At 40.0% G+C, this 20,021-nt stretch overlaps 1 protein-coding gene across 5 annotated transcripts in view; it reads left to right on the forward strand.

Moving 5' to 3' along the window:
* The window catches only part of RERE (arginine-glutamic acid dipeptide repeats), a 406,322-nt gene that overhangs the window by 153,813 nt on the left and 232,488 nt on the right, over positions 1 to 20,021 (forward strand). For all 5 annotated transcript variants that reach the window (XM_077837606.1, XM_077837604.1, XM_077837607.1 and 2 more), the window contains exon 3: positions 8,885 to 8,955. In XM_077837606.1, the coding sequence (XP_077693732.1) occupies positions 8,885 to 8,955 (71 nt within the window). The remainder of the gene's footprint in view (positions 1 to 8,884; positions 8,956 to 20,021) is intronic.

A 20,021-nucleotide genomic window follows, 5' to 3' on the forward strand; every position in this document is an offset into this window, starting at 1 on the left:
CCTATAAAAAGTAGAAACTAGGTCAAATTACGAAGGATGAATATAAACAAATAACTCAAGTATGTAGGGACAAAATTAGAAAGACCACGGCACAAAACGAGATCAAACTAGCTAGAGACATAAAGAGTAACAAGAAAACATTCTACAAATATATTAGAAGCAAGAGGAAGACTAAGGACAGGGTAGGTCTGTTACTCAATGGGGGGAGGGAGGGAGAGAAATAATAACAGAAAATATGGAAATGGCAGAGGTGCTTAATGACTACTTCGTTTCGGTTTTCACCAAGAAGGTTGCTGGTGATTGGACATCTAACATAGTGAATGTCAGTGAAAATGAGGTAGGATCAGAGGCTAAAATAGGGGAAGAACAAGTTAAAAATTACTTAGACAAGTTAGGTGTCTTCAAGTCACCAGGGCCTGATGAAATGCATCCTAGAATACTGAGGGAGCTGACTGAGGAGATATCTGAGCCGTTAGTGATTATCTTTGAAAAGTCATGGGAAGACGGGAGAGATTCCAAAAAACTGGAAAAGGGCAAATATAGTGCCAATCTATAAAAAGGGAAATAAGGACAACCCAGGGGATTACAGACCGGTCACCTTATCTTCTGTACCTGCAAATAATTAAGCAAGCTTACTTTGACAGCATAACAAGCCTTCTGGATAGGGGGAAAGGGGTAGATATGGCCTATCTGGACTTTAGTAAAGCTTTTGATGCTGTCTTGCATGACATTTTCATAAACAAACTAGGGAAATTCAACCTTCATGGAGCTACTATAAGGTGAATGCAAAACTGGTTGGAAAACCGTTCCCAGAGAGTAGTTATCAGTGGTTCACAGTTACGCTGGAAGGGCATAACGAGTGGGGTCCTGCAGGGATCAGTTCTAGGTCGGATTCTGTTCAATATCTTTCAGTGATTTAGATAATGGCATAGAGAGTACACTTATAAAGTTTGTGGATGATACCAAGCTGGCAGGGGTTACAAGTGCTTTGGAGGATAGGATTGTAATTCAGTTTGTCCAGATCATTTTGGAGAAATGGTTTGAAATAAAAAGGATGTAATTCAATAAGGACAAATGCAAAGTACTCCACTTAGGAAGGAACAGTCAGTTGCATGCATACAAAACGGGAAATGGCTGTCTAGGAAGGAATACTGCGGAAAGGGATTTGGGGGTCAAAGTGGACCCCAAGCTAAATGAGAGTCAACAGTGTAACACTCCTGCGAATACATCCCAGAATGATGTTTGCTTTGTTTGCAAGAATGTTGTAAGCAAGACATGAGAAGTAATTCTTCCACTCGACTCCGCGCTGATTAGGCTGCAACTGGAGTATCGTGTCTGGTTCTGGGCACCACATTTCAGGAAAGAGGTGGACAAATTGGAGAAAGTCCAAAGAAGAACAACAAAAATGATTAAAGGTCTAGAAAACCTGACCTATGAGGAAAGACTGAAAAAATTGGGTTTGTTTAGTCCGAAGGGAAGACTGAGAGGGGACATAACAGTTTTCAAGTACATAAAAGGTTGTTATAAGGAGGAGGGAGAAGAATTGTTTTTCTTAACCTCTGAGGTTAGGACAAGAAGCAGTGGGCTTAAGTTGAAGCAAAGGAGATTTAGGTTGGACATTAGGAAAAACTTCCTAACTGTCAGGGTGGTTAAGCACTGGAATAAATTGCCTAGGGAAGTTGCGGAATCTCCATCATTGGAGATTTTTAAGAGCAGGTTAGACAAACACCTGTCAGGGGTAGTCTAGATAATACTTAGTCCTGCCATGAGTGCAGGGGACTGGGCTAGATGACTTCTCGAGGTCCCTGCCAGTCCTATGATTCTATGTACGTATGTCCATGTAGTGAGATGAATAGCAGTCTGGTCATCAGGCAGGATTCGGCTGGAAATTAAGTGGTCTGCGGATTGTGCCTCACATAATTACCAGAAGTGGGCAGAACTTCAAACACTTACTAGCAAGATGACAGGTTTCAGAGTAGCAGCTGTTAGTCTGTATTCGCAAAAAGAAAAGGAGTACTTGTGGCACCTGAGAGACTAACCAATTTATTTGAGCACGAGCTTTCGTGAGCTACAGCTCACTTCATCGGATGCACGATGAAGTGAGCTGTAGCTCACGAAAGCTTGTGCTCAAATAAATTGGTTAGTCTCTCAGGTGCCACAAGTACTCCTTTTCTTTTTACTAGCAAGATGTATTTAATTTCCTTCTTACGAAAACAATTTGCCTTGTCTTTATAATGAAGCATGGTTTGTGTTATGGTTTCCTGAAGAGGAGGGGGAAAATATCTAATAGAAACAAGCAAATGGCTGAAATGTGATGGCTAACTTGAATTGCTTTGTTGGTTGTTCGCTGCTGAAGCAACTGGCAAGAGTAGTGAGCTGGCTGTCAGGAAGAGTGCATATGGGTTCATCGTTTCATGATGACAAATGGCCTCAGGCTTCAGTCAGTGATTTACGAGGCAGAGAATTTGCTCAATTTACATAAACCTGCTGATCTGTAAAAAGAAAAGGAGTACTTGTGGCACCTTAGAGACTAACCAATTTATTTGAGCATAAGCTTTCGTGAGCTACAGCTCACTTCATCGGATGCATACTGTGGAAACTGCAGAAGACATTATATACACAGAGACCATGAAACAATACCTCCTCCCACCCCACTCTCCTGCTGGTAATAGCTTATCTAAAGTGATCATCAAGTTGGGCCATTTCCAGCACAAATCCAGGTTTTCTCACCCCCCCCAAAAAAAACAAACAAACAAAAAACAAAAAACCACACACACACAAACTCACTCTCCTGCTGGTAATAGCTTATCCAAAGTGACCACTCTCCCTACAATGTGCATGATAATCAAGGTGGGCCATTTCCAGCACAAATCCAGGTTTTCTCACCCCCCCACCCCCCCCACAAACTCACTGTGTGTTTGTGGGGGAGGTGAGAAAACCTGGATTTGTGCTGGAAATGGCCCACCTTGATTTTCATACACGTTGTAAGGAGAGTGGTCACTTTGGATAAGCTATTACCAGCAGGAGAGTGAGTTTGTGTGTGTAGTTTTTGGAAAAGGGTGGGGGGAGGAGGGGTGAGAGAACCTGGATTTGTGCTGGAAATGGCCCACCTTGATTATCATACACATTGTGAAGAGAGTGGTCACTTTGGATGGGCTGTTACCAGCAGGAGAGTGAGTTTGTGGGGCAGAGGGTGAGAAAACCTGGATTTGTGCTGGAAATGACCCAACTTGATTATCATACACATTGTAAGGAGAGTGATCACTTTAGATAAGCTATTACCAGCAGGAGAGTGGGGTGGGAGGAGGTATTGTTTCATGGTCTCTGTGTATATAATGTCTTCTGCAGTTTCCACAGTATGCATCCGATGAAGTGAGCTGTAGCTCACGAAAGCTCATGCTCAAATAAATTGATTAGTCTCTAAGGTGCCACAAGTCCTCCTTTTCTTTTTGCGAATACAGACTAACACGGCTGTTACTCTGAAACCTGATCTCTAAAGGGATTCAGAAGGAAGTAAATTTGCTGTGTGAAGGGTCTCCTCTTTATTGTATGATGTTTAGTTCTATCTCCCCTTTTGGCTTTCTTTCCTTTTCTGATGAATGGTGTTGTTTGCAGATGCTAAGAGGCGGCAGTAGGCACTCAGAGACACCACTGTGCTAGTATTAAAGTGGTGAGAAATGATGAAGCCAGACAATTCAAAATGAAAGCAGACTCTCTTCAGTCATAGCATGGCTTGTGCTAAAGCTTCACAAGGATCTGAAATCACTGAAAAATGGTTACAGTAATTAGTCCTGTTTAGCATAAGGATAGATTCCATTGTAGACTTAGAATGAACATATATTTTTGTCTGTGGATTTTATTCTCTTAGTGATGGAAAGAAAAAGAAATGTGGTGCATGACAGGTAACATGGTGGCATCCCAGTTTCAGTCGTTTAATATTTGTGAAGAGCTTCGAGATCTTTTGAAGGAAGACTCTTAAGTGTGAGCTTTTATTTATTACATAGATTATTCTGGCACTCACACTGTTTATGGTCCATTACACACATAATATTTTAAGCTTCTAAAGAAATATATATATGTATTTGTACTGCTGCAGCAGCTGCTGTTGGCTGTCTAGTAAATATGCATTTTGGTATAGGTAAGTTTGAAAATGTATGTTGTATACCTGAGGGATGGAAACTCCTCCTCCGCTTGGCACCCGCGAGAGACTCAGGTTCATAATATAAAAATGAATTAGACTTTTCTTTTAAAATGTGGATTTTAGTTTGCTTATTCATATCCAACAGACAAATCCCTTGTGTGAATCTGCCTGCTGCACGTTCAGTCTGTCATGCTGAAAGTCTCTGTTAGTTTGTTTTGTTAAAAAAGATTACTATGAATAAGCAGTGGCAGATTTTTCAACATTAGAATATTGGCTAATTCCTCCCCAGCCTCATCCCCAGCAACATAAAGTATTTGTCTACTAAATCATACTGATTTAAATCCATGGGTCACTGACATCATGTTGTGGATTCTCAGGGAGGGAGGTAGACAGAGAGACTGTATATCACTTGTTCTCCCAATGATGATCCACCCCCCATCTGCTCTGTAATATTACGGCAGTATAAAGGAGGCAAAAGTAATTTAATGCACTGGGTTTGGTTGTTTATATGTGTCCTCCTTTTTTAGTATTGGAATTATTTCTCTCACTATGCGTAGGTCTTGACATTTATTAAGACTGAATCTCCCCTGGGTGCCTGCAGCCCCCAATCATGTATTCAGGTCACTTTTTAGTTAGGTTCCATCCGCCTGTTTATTATGCTACCCTTCTGATGTTGGTGTCATTCATAAATTTGATCATTAATTAAATTTACACCAGATGAACATTCGTCAAGGGGAAAAAAAACGCGGTTGGAAGAAGTTCTTGTTTTTTTGTTGGCTTTTTTGACACTGAAACATTTAGAAACCCCCCCAAAGATACTCTGACCTAGACTGGGTTGTCAGAGCCACTAGTATTACTGCTAGAAGATGAACAGATGCTCCACCACTAAGATAGAATCCTCTCTGTAAATACATGGGAATGCCCTATGGACTATAATTTGAAAAAACACTGGTTCAAATCACAATAGCATTTGCAGATGCCTCTCAGTGAATGATAAAATGTTATGCTAGAAGAGCAGAACACATCTCAAATTTTATTTACATTTGTGTCACTTAAACTGCTGATGCTCATTTTCAGCTAACTTGAAAAATAAAAAGATAGGAAAAAAATTAGCTTCTTGCCCTGAGTCTGACATGCCAAATTCCCAGTCCAGAACATTGGAGTCCTAAACCCCTGAAGTTAGGAGTTTATAATGGGGATGTCGACACAAAGCTCTGCTATAATTTTCTTCTGACTTTATCTTATAAATGAATTAAGAAGCTGGGTCAGAACAGGGCATTCTTTCAATTTCTGTTGTCAATTGGAGACAAGCTTGACTGACGCCGATAAAATTATGATTTCAGACCACTCCAGATTCTAATCCCTCTGTTTTATGTCTTTCTATAAAATAAGCAATAGGTTTCATAGCTTTTCTTTTTTCTTTTTTAAAAAAATAACACCTTGTGCCAAGCTCATTTGACTTTATCAAATGCTGCCACAAAATGATTCACAGCAAAAGTCCTGATGGATAGCGACTGGCGTGATAGAGTAGCCTGTTTTACAAAGCATAGTGTTGCGTGTAGGAATGTGGCATATGGATTCACAGGCGTTGTTGGATAAGTCAAGTTACCATGGTTTCTTTGTAAACACTCAGCAGGAAGTGACTTTTTGTTCAATAACAAGGCATTACCGTTTAAGTAAAAAAGGAAGGCTGGTACACTGTTTGTGGGGATCCACCAGCCCAGATGCTAGATTACTCCTGTATGGGGTACTATTATTCAGGCAGGATTTAGCCAACCAGAACTGAAAGTTTGTTCTTTGCACCATTGCTATACAGCTCATCCTGTCTCTCTCTCCTGCAAATTTATGTTCCGTTTTTCTTCAGTGAATTTAACTTTTTATGCGCACGTGGCATCTAGCAAAGAGAGAGTGCTTTAAAAAAAAGGGGGGGGTGGGTGGGAGGGGGTAGAAAATGCTCCATCCATTACCTTGTGGCTTCAAGGGTTTTTTGGGGGGCCTGAACACCGCTTAAGTCGATAAAGCTACGCCAACTGCCCCTGATAGTTGAGCTCTCGTTCTGGCTGGAGTTTGTTGTTGGCAGGCTTCAAACAGTTGCAGTGATTGCTTTTAGCTATTTGATACCTTACAAATCCTTTAGGAATATGTGTCACGATGAGCAGCATTTGTCAGTTTGGGAGTTTCGTGCAATGCAAAAGGCAAGGTAACCCTCTGAGTTAGATACTTTTGTGCTTAGACCTAAACTTGAAGTCTAAGCTCTTTCAGACAGGAACATTGTCCATTCTAGAGGAAAATGCCGTCATATGGATTCATGGATTAATTGAGGAGCCTAATTTTTGCTTTAAGTTCTCTTTAACTGAATGTGCAATTTCAATATCTTGCTGGGTGTGCTTGAGTGTTCAAGAGGAATAGGGTGAGATTATTTTCCAATATGCTGTGGCAAGCGGGCACTGGTCTGCCATCACTGGTTAACAGGGGGAAAAAATTGATGTTTGATGTTTATTGAATGGGTCTTGCCTGATTGAGGGTATTTGGGGAGGAAATACTCTGCATCTGGGTTGGTGGATCCAAGACCTAACCACATTAACTTCCAGGTAATAATCCCTTCTTGGATTGATCATTTTTTTTAAATGGGATTTAAGTTTTAGGGGAATGGCAGTTGGCCGAGGACAAAAGGAAATACATGGAAATATGCACTAGCAATCTGGAAAAAAGCTAGTTTGGGGAAGTTCAGGATATACAGGGGAAATTTGGTTTACACTTCAGTTTAAATAGTTGGTCCAAAAGTTAAAGCCATTTCAACTTGTACCTTATGTCCCTGCCACACCGGAGGATACTTTCTTTACTCCTTATTTAGGTGTTCCTGGTATGTACAACGTAAGTCCTATGGTCACATGAAAAGTTCCTTGCTAGGAAGCCCAGCTGGATGGATGGTTTTGTGGTTAAGGCACTGGTACTTTGTGGTACTTAACAGATTTAATTCCTGGCGCAAATGTTCTCTGTGGCCATGGCAATTTACTTGATCTCTGGGTGCTGCAGTTTCCTATCTGTATAATGGAGATATTTAATTTTTTCCCCCCTCAGACTTTTGTCTATGTAAACTGTAAACTTTTTAGGACAGGCTTCCTCTTCTATGTTTGTACAGCTCCTAAAACGCTGGGGCTAGTGGGCTACTGTGAAACAATCAATCATCTGCTTTGTAAGGGTTAAGGTAACTTTATCTAATTGAGTTTATCAGAGCCCTGCCTCATTGTAGCCCCCTGCATCAGTTATCCCTTCCCCAGCCTTTTTCTATCTCGTTTGTGCCATGTATGCGTGGGACTCCACTGCCTTTTGCCGTGATACTATTACAGTCTAGCAGTATTGGGTTAGGTTAGTAGCAATTGCATGGTAGACCACCAACTAACCTAGGAACTGGTGTTTAAGAAGGTAGCACTTTCTTTTGAGGCATTATGTTACTACCACATTTTTGAATGAGATGTAAAACCTAGGTCCTCACCAATTACAGTCAGAGCATCTATCATAGAAGTACTAGAGCCTTTGAATGTGGTGTCTTGGTCAACTTCCACCTTTGATGATCATGTTCTATCTATCTAGATTCTTACTGCAATTTCAGTTGTTTTAAGATACTGATGTTGAGCAGTTGCTGAGTTTTATCTCCTGAGGTGACTGCATTTCAGTGGTGGAAGAAGTGATTCCTACCCGAGTGAAGTTTGAATATAGCCTGAATAGTGTTTGTAAAGCACTATATTCTCTGTCAGTTTAAAATATTTATTATGATGATGCATTCATAAGTGTAGAAGAGCTAAAACTGCAATAGTTTTCCCCTCATCTTTTTTCTTTTACAGTTATTAGGAAATAAGACAATGGGAGAAAGGCTAGTTGTATTTTGAGCACCTGAGGTTTTAGTAGGGTATACACCTTTTGCAGAAGTGTGTGTAAATTCATGGAAAATATGAATAACTAGTTGTGTGTGAATATAAATGAAAAAAGCACTGAGACGATCTGTGAAATATTTCCTTGACTTTTGGAGCAACGTCTTTGCTTTCTAGCAAGCTGTGTTTGGATTTTCCCATTTCTAAGGTCATTATCATTAACCAGGCAATTCTTTCTCCATTCAGTGCTGTTTTTTCCCCCTAAACCCATGCTTTTGTGTGATTATTGCTGGGATTGTGTTTGTAACACAACAGATCTCATTTTACAGCAACGTTTTAGTGTCCAGTTGTCAAAAACAAAAATAATTACTCAGCCTCTGTCATGTGAAATGTAATTTGAGAAAGCTCTGTTCTTCCCTGAGGAAAATCTAATTTAGTTTACTCCATTCCAGCTATGATTGGTTGCCTTGGTTTTCTTTACAATTAGAAAAGAAAATATGTTAGTGTTAAGTTTTTAATAGTGAGTTAACCAGAAGAGATTTGATTAGTTTCCTCTCTTGTTTTAGTCTGGTCCATAGGTTATGACCTCATCATTGTAGTAGCTAAATTCAGAAGTCTTGTCTGAGTTAATTTGTTTTCTGAACAAAACATAGCATAAAAATTCACCTTTATTTTAATAAACTACTACTTTAGTTAGAATGAAAATTCTAGCTTCTATTTTAGACCAAGCATAGCATATTTACATTTTATATAATAAACATTGTGGTTCTCTTAGTTTATACTGTTTTTTTAAATGTGTCCTGTTTTGTATTCTTACTGTCTGAGGTATAGAAATTAATTGCCATTATTTCAAATTATTTCTTTTTTAAAGATTGCGTATATATTGAAAGTCGCCGGCCGAACACCCCGTACTTCATCTGCAGCATTCAAGACTTCAAATTGGTAAGCAGTGTTTTCCATGTTTTTTCCTAACATGGTGGTGATATTGCACAATCTTTTACTCCCTTTAACCCTTCTCTCTAGTAATACTCCAGTAACTTTGTCATTACCGAAACAATGAAGTGCCCTCTACAGGCAGAGCTGGTTGGTTAGTTGGGACACACAGAGAACTCTTCACAAGGTTTTATAATCCACATAGCTACCTTTTGTACTTCGAGTGCTCTAGGGGGGAAGTAGTACAGTAGTTTACTGGTTTGCTGGAAAAGCTGATTATAACATTGTCTAGATACTATACTGTAATGATAAATTCTCTATAAATAAATGCTGAAGATGGAGTTGTGGGCTATCAAGAGTTGTGGTTTGGTAGCCTGTTGGACTATGTGGATACAGGACTTGAGTTGAGATTTAATGACTCACTATCTTCTCCTAAGGACACTTGTCATGAAAACTGTTGGATTAAAAAAAAAAAAAATCAAATCTCCTTTCAAAACCTTCGGTCTTAAATGAATTTTTAATTCAAGGACACATCACCACAGTAAGAACTTTAGAGATGTGTGATGTCGTCGTCGTCCCCCCACTCCCCTTTCCCCAAATCCATAGCTTTGTAATATAAAATAACTTTAAGCAAATCCCTGTGCTGGTTTTAAGTGGGCTACACATGCTTATTATCATGATACAATACAGTAGGAAATCTCCACCTTCCTTCTCCAGGTGGTACAGCATAGGTGGCATCTATGTTTTTCTCAGGCCCCTGTTATACTTAAGAGTAATCAGGGGGAGTTAGATAGAATGAGGTCCTTAACAGAGAATCTCCTTTCTTTCAGCTGCTTTTGTGTCACAAATATTTATATCACTTAAAAGTTAAAGCAATAAATAATTACAGGCCCAGGGTGACACATTCCTTGTTTAGATTACCTACCATCTGTTTCTACTAAAGGTTCTCTTTCCTTTCTCTATCTGCTCTCTCCAACCCCCAGTTAATTTTGCAGGGCTGCAGTGCGGGGGAACGTGTTCTTTCCTTTTGCCTGTTACATTGATGGCTTTCTTCTTCAATATTTATGTCCATGCTAGTTTTCTGTTTTTCCAGAGGTCTCCATTATTTACAGTATCCATCCTTTCAGGTAATTTTTCACACCCTTCCCTGACTTCTCTGAAGCCTAGCAGCTACCTGTTTGTTGGACTTTTGGTATTACTTAAACATTTGCTGCTTTTCTGTGATCTCTAACAAGTACAATACGGTTACACCATGAAAAATACTTAAGTGTATTTTTATCTACCAGGTTATAAGAATGCGTTAAACCCCATTTGTACAATTTTTGCACATTAGCAGGTGCCTTCATGTTTCAGCGGAATCTCTCATGAAATGCTGAATTACAATGTGATAGTTGCCATTCTGGATAGAAGTTCCTGCTGAGTTACAGTAATTGCTCAGGGTATTAACAGCAATAAAAGCTGAAGCTTCTGTTGTCAGTATTGGTCTAGTACAACACATTAAAGTTGTCTGCAAAAACAATGTGGGAAGCAAAGTGCAATATATTTTGATCCTTTAAATAAAAACAAAAAAAACCAACCACCACCTCACACCGTGTTTCTTACTTTTGTTTTTGTTTTAAGGTTCTGTATGCAGCTCACACTTGCAGGGATGTATAATGGTAGGAATGCTGCTGATTCCTCTTTATGGAAGGAATATAGTTGCTGTATGCCTGTCCCCATCATACTGTAGGTTCTTTAATTCCCCTGATGGTTTTGTCAATAAAATTGGGGGCATAATGAACGCTTAAAAAGAGACTGATGTTGGTTTTACTAACAGAAAATGGATCTGCAGTGTTTTTGTCACGGTTGATCTATTTGCTGAGGAAAGGGTAGTATGTACAGTGGAAAGGACACTTGATCTCTCTGCTATGCCAGATTCCAACAAAAAAACACAACTTTGTTTTGCCCTTAGCAAAACATGTCAAGTGAAGCAGGGAAAAAAAAAAAAGCAACAGCTTTGAAATGTCACCAACTAATTAAGTACATTATCTTCTCGGTTATCATAAACTAAGTGTGGGTTTGGATGCATAGCTGACAGTTTTTTACTTCCTTAGTAATAACCCTTTTAACTTGTTGGTTCAGTGATTTTGGTGCAATCCAGGCACAGAACTTTTCCCTAGTTATGTTTTTATACCCAGAATGGGTGCGGGAGGGGAGGAGAAAGGACCATTGACTATGTGTGATGGGTTTGGTCACAGAGACCCCCCTTGGGACTGTCACCTGATGTGCTGGAATTACCTTTGAGCCCATTTTCCCTGCCAGCCTGGGACTCCAGAACTGTGCCTTGTTGAGCCAGACATGCTAGCCTGCTGCGACAGAGACCCAGGTCTGGTCCACGCCCCCAAAGCTGCAGGCTATAACCAAAAACTGCTCAGCAGGTCACCTGTCTCCAGCACCCAGACACCCAGTCCCCAATGGGATCCAAACCCCAAATAAATCAGTTTTACTCTGTATAAAGCTTATACAGGGTAAACTCATAAATTGTCCGCCCTCTATAACACTGAGAGAGAGAGATGCACAGCTGTTTGCTCTCCCAGGCAGTAATCACTTACTCTGGGTTAATTAATAAACAAAAGTGATTTTATTAAGTATAAAAAGTAGGATTTAAGTGGTTTCAGGTAATAACATACAGAACAAAGTAAGTCACCAAACAAAGTAAAGCAAAAACATGCAAGTCTAAGCCTAATACAGTAAGAAACGATTACAGGTAAAATCTCACCCTCAGAGATGTTCTGATAAGTTTCTTTCACAGACTAGATGCTTTCCTGGTCTGGGCCCAATCCTTTCCCCTGGTACAGTCCTTGTTAGTCCCAGCAGACATCTTAGGGGGAAAGTAGGGGTGTTCTCATGACTGGCAGCCCCCTTTGTCCTGTTCCACCCCCTTTTATAGCTTTGGCACCAGGCAGGAATCTTTTCTCTCTGGGTCCCCACCTCTCCTTCTAAATGGAAAAGCACCAGGTTTAAGATGGATTCCAGTTTCAGGTGACATGTTCACATGTCCTGTGGGACCCCAGCCTCCGTTCTTCCAGGGATGGCCCGTACACGCACCCAGGAAGGTTTACAATCAATTGTCCTAGTCAGTGGGAGCCGTCAAGCTTCCAAATCACCATTAATGGCCCGCACTTTGCATAGTTACAGTAGGACCTCAGAGTTCTACTTCATATTCCTAGTTTTATACACAAGAATGAGACATTCATACAAATAGGATGAACACACTCAGTAGACTATAAGCTTTGTAATGATACCTTACAAGAAACCTTTTGCATAAAGCATATTCCAGTTGCATCATATTCACACTCATCGGCATATTTCCATAAAACATTATGGAGTGCAACGTCAGAATTTTCATATTACAAATGGTGACAACGGGCTCCAGAGGTGAAGTAACCTGTCTAAGATGACAAGAAGCTCTGCAACAGAGCTGAGACTAGAACCCAAGAGACTTCGTTCCTGGTTCAGTGTCTTAGCCACCTGACTAATTAGCCAATTCTTCTGTGGTTAATTACATGTGGAGAAAATGTGCCAGGCATTTACACCTGTGGATATGGCTATTGAAATTCCCTTTTCATTCTAAAAGCTTAAATTGAAAACAGATTTGGGTCTTCCAATAATAGGTCTTAAATCATCACTGTTTTCCTCCCCCTTCCCGCACCAGATTTCAAAGTATGACACCTGATAATTTCAATGACCTATCCAAGCCTTTCTCCTACTTAAGAAGAAGAAAGGAAAAAAGGCTGCTAGATAGACTCCTAGAATGGCTAAGATTTTATGTTGAAAGACTCCCTTTCCACTTCAATAAAGCTTGATCAGGATGACTAATTGGGGAATTAAAACTTTCTTGCCTGTCTCACCTCTGTTAAAATTGAAGCGAATTAAACAAAAAAAGGGGTGGGGGAAGGATAGGATGACACCCAGCTTGATGGATCTGTATGGACTGAACTGCCATTGCTGCCTCTGGAAGTGATAGGTTCACATGGCAAGTGTTATGGATTGTTTCAGAACAGCCTATACTCTAATCTCTAGATTGTGCTGCCTAGGAAAGAAACCAATTGTCCTCCCCTCACATGCTCTTTCGATCTCCCACTGTCATAGCATGTACGTTGTTATGTTTTCTCACATTAGTATATTGCACTTAAATTACAAGTCCCTCTGTTGACACTTTAAGATGAATCAATTCAGCTAAAAGAGATACTAGAAGAATCTCTTTTCATTTCCTGAAGAACAGTCCCCTCTCACCAATGGCCATTACATCCCAGTGATAAAGCTTTAGTTACTACTGCTGTTCTCTTTGCAATCTGTCTCTACTGCTGTGCTGTTCATGATTTTCTTTCACTTGGACATTTACAATGTTGAGGAGCTGGTTCATTCTCTCCATAAATTGTTCCTCAAGTGTTAATGAGTCTAGGAGCAGCAGCAGACTTGGTTCCAAAGCTCATTGTTACAGACTTTACTTGAGATCAGAAGCTAACTCTTCACATTTTTCTATGGCACCTGGAAATCAAATGGGGGCTAGAGGAAAGAAAGTAGGGGAGATCACAAAGTGATTTTGCCTTTCTAGGTGCACTGTATTGGAAATGGTCACAGATAACATTTGTGCTCTCCTGTGTAAGGCATTTCAATGATGGCTATCTCCTTCAAATATTCAGTTATGCATAAAACTAACTATAAATGGAATTGTAAAGTATGATGTGTGCGATGATCTAAAGGTAAACCTGTATCCTCCGGAATAAAAATGCTGGATGAAATCCTGGCCTCATGGAAGTCACTGGCAAAACTGCCATTGACTTCAGTGGCATCAGGATTCTGCTCCCTCTTCGAGCAACAGCTGCTTGAACTTCTAAGAATAAGGCTTCCATCCACAAGCTGAGTATGGTCGTGCCATGGACTCCATTTTCTTTTTTCTAAGTCACTTATAAGCCAGTTCGATATCTTTGCTTATGTCATAAGCAGCCTGAGTAGCCTCATGGGTTTCAATGGGACTACTCAATATGCATAAGAATATCAGTCTGGCCCTATTTATTATATGCTGTATCATGCACTTACAGACAACAATTGTTGATTGGTAAGATTTTTGAACCAAGAAGTTTTTTAACTTAGCGTCCTTGGTGGCTTGTATGGTGGCTATTAAAGATTAACTTCTAGCAGACAACGCCTCCAATTTAATAGTCTTAGTATCTTTTTTGTAATATTTTTTATTAATCCATACAATCTTTGCTTGGTTCTGGTAATCTGTCTGTACTCAGGACAGTATCTTTCTTCTATGATACGTTAGGTCATGCTGACCTAGAGCTGGCATTCATAGTCTCATATGGTTGTGGAAAACTTTTGTGGTACAAAAGACGTACTGTAGTCAGTTACTGCAAAGCCAGATATCTATGTTACACCTACGTAATAACTCAGCACAAAAATAATGCACTCAAAGGCCAACTCTGCGTTGGTGGTGCCAGGCATGAGTAAAGGTTGCTGTCCTAGCCTGGGGTATGAACTCACTGGGAGCTAGATTTTCAGGTATTATGGTGACAGGCATTGTGCCCTTGCCAAGTGGGAGATGGTATGCCTTGGGCTAACATTAGTTAGGAGCTCTTATCACAGGGAACTAATGCCACGTGACAGCCTTTTCTCTCTACCATTGCACCAATGCAGTATGTAACGCCAGCTATCACTGTAGGAATCAAATTATCTTTAAAAAGTACATTTAGGGATTGTTTATGGTTTAATGACTCTTGAGAGAATGAACGTGAACTAAATATATACCACTGTGTCAAAAACTTAACAGAAATACCAATCTGTCATGAGATTTTTGGGAGGTAACTTACTTTCTTGTTCTGGAATACCTTCTAAACATGATAACTGATCCTTTAATGAAAAGTCTCAACTTTTTGTTGAAAATGACTTTGAGGAAATTGGTGTTGATCTGAAGGCAGAGGGTGGTTAATAGAATGTTGCTAAGGAAAAAAGGATACGTGAGGTAGAAAGGGTTTAACAATATTGCTTGTTTTTCAGTACTAGCATCTCTGTTCCAATCATGAATTTAATAAATGTTTCACTCAAATTTGCTATGAAAGGACCACATTTTTTTTTGCAGAATTTAATTGGATCAAAGTACTGCACTTTATAAGGCCAAAGGAACAAGAAAATATTCATGTAACTGTATTTAAGCTTCAATAAAAGTGAAAATTCAGCCACAAATTGCTTAATAAATTCTCAGGATTTATATCTCAAGCTTTGAAGGTGGCACAGTTGGTGAACTAAAAAACGTTAACTGCTTGGTGTACCTGGTGGTGGTTTACTTTGAGTGCTCTTCTGTTGAGAGCATTATATACTCAGCTTTTGATTGAGGGATAAGAAAACTCTCTATTCATGATCAAATTCAATATGAATGTAGTAGCTGATATTGCGTGTCTTTCATTGACTACATCGTCCTAGGCAGAGGGATTTGATGATCTAATGGGTTTTTCCATCTTTGATTACCATGATTCTGATGAGAATTTGTGTTCAGCGTGGGTCTGAAGTACATACAGAAGGTCCTTCACCAGGAAAGATGGGTTTGGGGTTGAGCGAGGGAACAGAAAATATATTTGGTTAAAAGAATGCTGCCATGGGATTTATGAAATAGACTTTTTGCTCATTACAAACATGATTTAGAAGTTTGAAACTGGAAATAATTAACCAATTTTTTTCTGCAGTTGAATGAATACACATTGGTGGTAGTTGAAGGGTTGTTTGTGAATGCCAGGCTGCGGGAACTGAAGTATTTATCTTTGGGGTAGGGAAGGAAGCACAAAGAAAGACCATTAACTTTACAAATTGGTTTTAGGCCTATTGACCATAACGCTCCCTTTCAAATAGTCTCTGTATATCCTCTCTGAGGTCTTTACTTTTCACCTACTGCAAACACCTCTTTTAGGACTGTCCCTCACAAGGCCTCTTCAAATGCTCTAGATTCTGGAACAGGGTGGGGTGCATATTCCAGCTTTGGAGAATGAAGGCCACTTAGGCATTACAAGAGGACACTTGTACCCTCCACTCACTTTGCAATAAATCTTTATGCTACCCAGCTACCAAGAATCATGCCTGTATTTTCTAAAAGCTATTAATTTTTTTGAAAACATTAAAGTACTGTTGTGATAATTGAGCCTACAAATTTACCCTGATTGTGAGCTTAACTGTAAGAAGAGAGTGTAGGTGGAATGGCACAATAACCTACAACAACAAATGCTAATGGGAAAAGTTGCAAAAACGAGACAAAAAGAAAAGGAGTACTTGTGGCACCTTAGAGACTAACCAATTTATTTGAGCATGAGCTTTCGTGAGCTACAGCTCACTTCATCGGATGCATACCGTGGAAACTGCAGCAGACTTTATATACGCACAGAGAATATGAAACAATACCTCCTCCCACCCCACTGTCCTGCTGGTAATAGCTTATCTAAAGTGATCATCAAGTTGGGTCATTTCCAGCACAAATCCAGGTTTTCTCACCCTCCACCCCCCCCACACAAATTCACTCTCCTGCTGGTGATAGCCCATCCAAAGTGACAACTCTCTTTGGATGGGCTATCACCAGCAGGAGAGTTTTTGGATGGGCTATCACCAGCAGGAGAGGGAATTTGTGTGTGGGGGGTGGAGGGTGAGAAAACCTGGATTTGTGCTGGAAATGGCCCAACTTGATGATCACTTTAGATAAGCTATTACAAGCAGGACAGTGGGGTGGGAGGAGGTATTGTTTCATATTCTCTGTGTGTATATAAAGTCTGCTGCAGTTTCCACGGTATGCATCCGATGAAGTGAGCTGTAGCTCACGAAAGCTCATGCTCAAATAAATTGGTTAGCCTCTAAGGTGCCACAAGTACTCCTTTTCTTTTTGCGAATACAGACTAACACGGCTGTTACTCTGAAACCTGTCAAAAATGAGACAGTGACTTAGTACAAACAAAAAGGCAGACTGATATTGTTCAGGGACTGTGTTAAGATTGAGTGCTAAATAAGAGGAGTAGAGGACCAGGAAATAATGGATCAGAATTGGTGTGTTGCAAATTAGGCCTAATTGGTGGACAAAATAATGAAGGGATGGGCTGTTCCATTCATCACTTCCTTTTGGGGTTCTTAAAGAAAACTGGTAGAAAAGCTGACTGCAGCTGAAGTGAACTACACCATCATGACTGCCATCCCCACCATCTCCTGGGAACCTGGACCATCTGGATCTTAATTCTGAGAAATCTTCTGACCAAACCAAATCACAAGAGAGGGCCAGATAACATCATCACCTCCACTGGCTCCAGCTAAATCCCAGCCAGCTGGGGTATGAGACTTTGTCCCCCACCATCCCTTTTCCTCCATGTATCCTTTTTGTTCCCTGCCTGATTTCTTCTTTCCTATCTCTCTCCTTTTTCCTTCTGTATCATAAGAATCTGGCTTAGCCAGCCAAGACTGCATGTTTTGCAATATTGCTGTAAGCTTGTGACCAGCAAGAGGCAGCTAAAGGCAATGTCCTAAATAGCCCAATGCTGGTACAAGTTTACCAGGTCTCAGAGTGACTAATAAGATTGTGTACTGTCTCTGTTTTTCCCCCAGCAACGAGATGGCAAAGTGGAAGTCAACGTCAGAGACAGAAGCTGTATTTTCTATCTCTGCTAGTCGTCCGTCTCCCCCTATTTTGCATTAAACCAAGCCTGTGCTCACAGAACCCAAGTTCTAAAGATACACTTTGCTTTCACTTTGGACCGAACATGTACCTAACGTGAGAAAAAACAGGCCAGGTCTTGGGAATCTTCATTGTTCTCCTCAGCGGTTTCATCCTATTGAGTCTTTACCATGGGCCTGATTTTTCAGAGGTTTTGAGCATTCACAGCTCCCGCTGACTTCAGTGGGAGTTGTGGGACCTCAGCACTTCTGAAAACTGGAGCTGTAGGTTCTTAGTATTTGCCTGGTTTGGTATTGTATAGTGTAGGGTTGCTTTCTCTAAGCTGATCACATGGAAGCTAGAGGTTGTTCCTGCAATTCACGGGCTGAATTTCCTTGTGAATGGAACTTCTCATGGAGCTGCAGCTGATTCACTGATTTGGTACTGTGGTATTGGTTCACGTTTTTAGGATTGATTTTACTGTTAGGATTCATTTTAATGTTTGGATTTTAAGAAATTGATTAAACTTTGAGATTTGTGTGAGTGCATGGTATGAAAAGATATTACAGAGAAACTGAATATCATCAATTCATTTGCAAGAAAAATTTTGATTTTTGTGTATTTGGTATAGTGAGGAACTGAGATTCTCCACAGTGTGTTTGAATATAAGAACACTTAAGGGAAAATTCAGTTCTGTTTGCATGCAGATTCACCATGGGACATTTGAGGGAGGAGGAGGCAGTTCCTTTAATTAACTCCCCACTCCCACATGAGAGAGAGAGAGAAAGAGAATTCCTCCCATGTGAAATACCACACATTTTTAGGAACCAAAACAATGAGTCAGGGAGTCAAGAGTAAGGCAAAACTCAGCATTTTTAAAGGGTACTGTTTTAAATCTCAGACCTTATTTTCATTCCTCTGAACCCTGCTCAAAAAGATCAGTAGTAGCTAGAAACTGAGAATGAGTGCAAACTTTCACTTGCACATTTCAGCTGCTGGCAGCCTGCTGAGATCTACCAGTGCCAGGTTCAAAAACCAGCTGCATGTTGTAGGAGCCTTTTAGCTCCTAAAGTTGGTAGGATTTCAAGATGGAGTTAAAAACAGCAGAGAAAATACTTTCAACAAGTTTTTCCTGCTGTGGCTTGTTCCTTGACGTAACAAGTTCTTGGAAGGCAGATAAGCAGTGTACTGGCCCAGTCAGCGTGTCTATTATTCAGTCAGATTTTTTGACTTTCATGATATTAGTAAATTTTCTATTCCCTTTAGGCAGTTTTTTTCTAGCTCTTTCTTTCTATAAGAGTTTTACTGCATTTTCCATGTCCATGTTGCTTACTAACTAGGATTTGCTGAAGTGATTGTAAATTTTACTCATTATATTGATTTCGGCAAACTTTTTGTCTTTCCATTAATTCTGGGTGACTGACTCCCTGCAATTGATTGCCAATATTTCAGTTAGCAGCACAGGGCTGTGTATGCTGGAGATTTAAATGTAAAGATGATTGGTAGTCCTCTCCCAAACCCTCTCTACTGTGTTTCAAAGGGATTCTATAGGAAGCCCATAAATCTTTCTGCAGTTGAAACAATGCAGCAGAAACGTAACTTTATTGATTGTTCTTTAAAGACGAGGAGTGTTGCCAAAACCATTTTGGCCTGATCTGAACCAGATCCAGTTGGCAAATCTTCCACCAGGCACGGAGATCTAATACAGTCTAATGATAGAGCTGTGGGAGGAAAAAAAATTGATTATAGGGTTCCAGACAATATCATTAACTTTTCTTGCTATAATACACCAGATGTCTTCACTAATAGACTATTTTTTGTTAATTTAGCTTTTATAGAATCCCATTGATCATTTAAATTTCTTGATATAAGTGTTGAATTATAAATTTTAGTGTGTGTGTGTGCGCACAAAAATGACAGCAGAAACTCTCAGGTGTCAAGAGCATATACATGTCCATTTGTAAATACTTGAGCAGAAATTAGATTATTGTGACAGGAACCTTAACTTTTACATTACTAACTAATAGCCTATTGTGTCTAATGTGTTCTGTTGAAGGAATGGTGGAGGGTGAGGAGAGGGAAGCTGAAAAATAGTCCATAAGAATGCTTTCTTGATCGGACAAGGATGATTTTTCCAGATGCCTGCAGTACCAGGTTGTTTAAATACAAATTACATGGCAGTGAAACAGACATCTTCGCCAAAGCAAAACGATGTGCAGTGCTGTAAAACGGGCTTAAAGTGAACATTTGTTTTCTTTGTAATGGAATGTACTGCTGTACTGCAGTACATAGTTCATTTTTGTTGCACCTGTGTTTTTCTCCCTTAGGAGAACAAGATGCCCTTGTAGTTGAGTTGGATCACGTACAGTGCCCATTTTTAGCCAGTGCTTTTGGTATGCTCTCAAGGCAGCAG

Source organism: Eretmochelys imbricata, chromosome 18 (genome assembly GCF_965152235.1).
Source record: "Eretmochelys imbricata isolate rEreImb1 chromosome 18, rEreImb1.hap1, whole genome shotgun sequence".
Lineage (NCBI taxonomy): Eukaryota > Metazoa > Chordata > Testudines > Cheloniidae > Eretmochelys > Eretmochelys imbricata.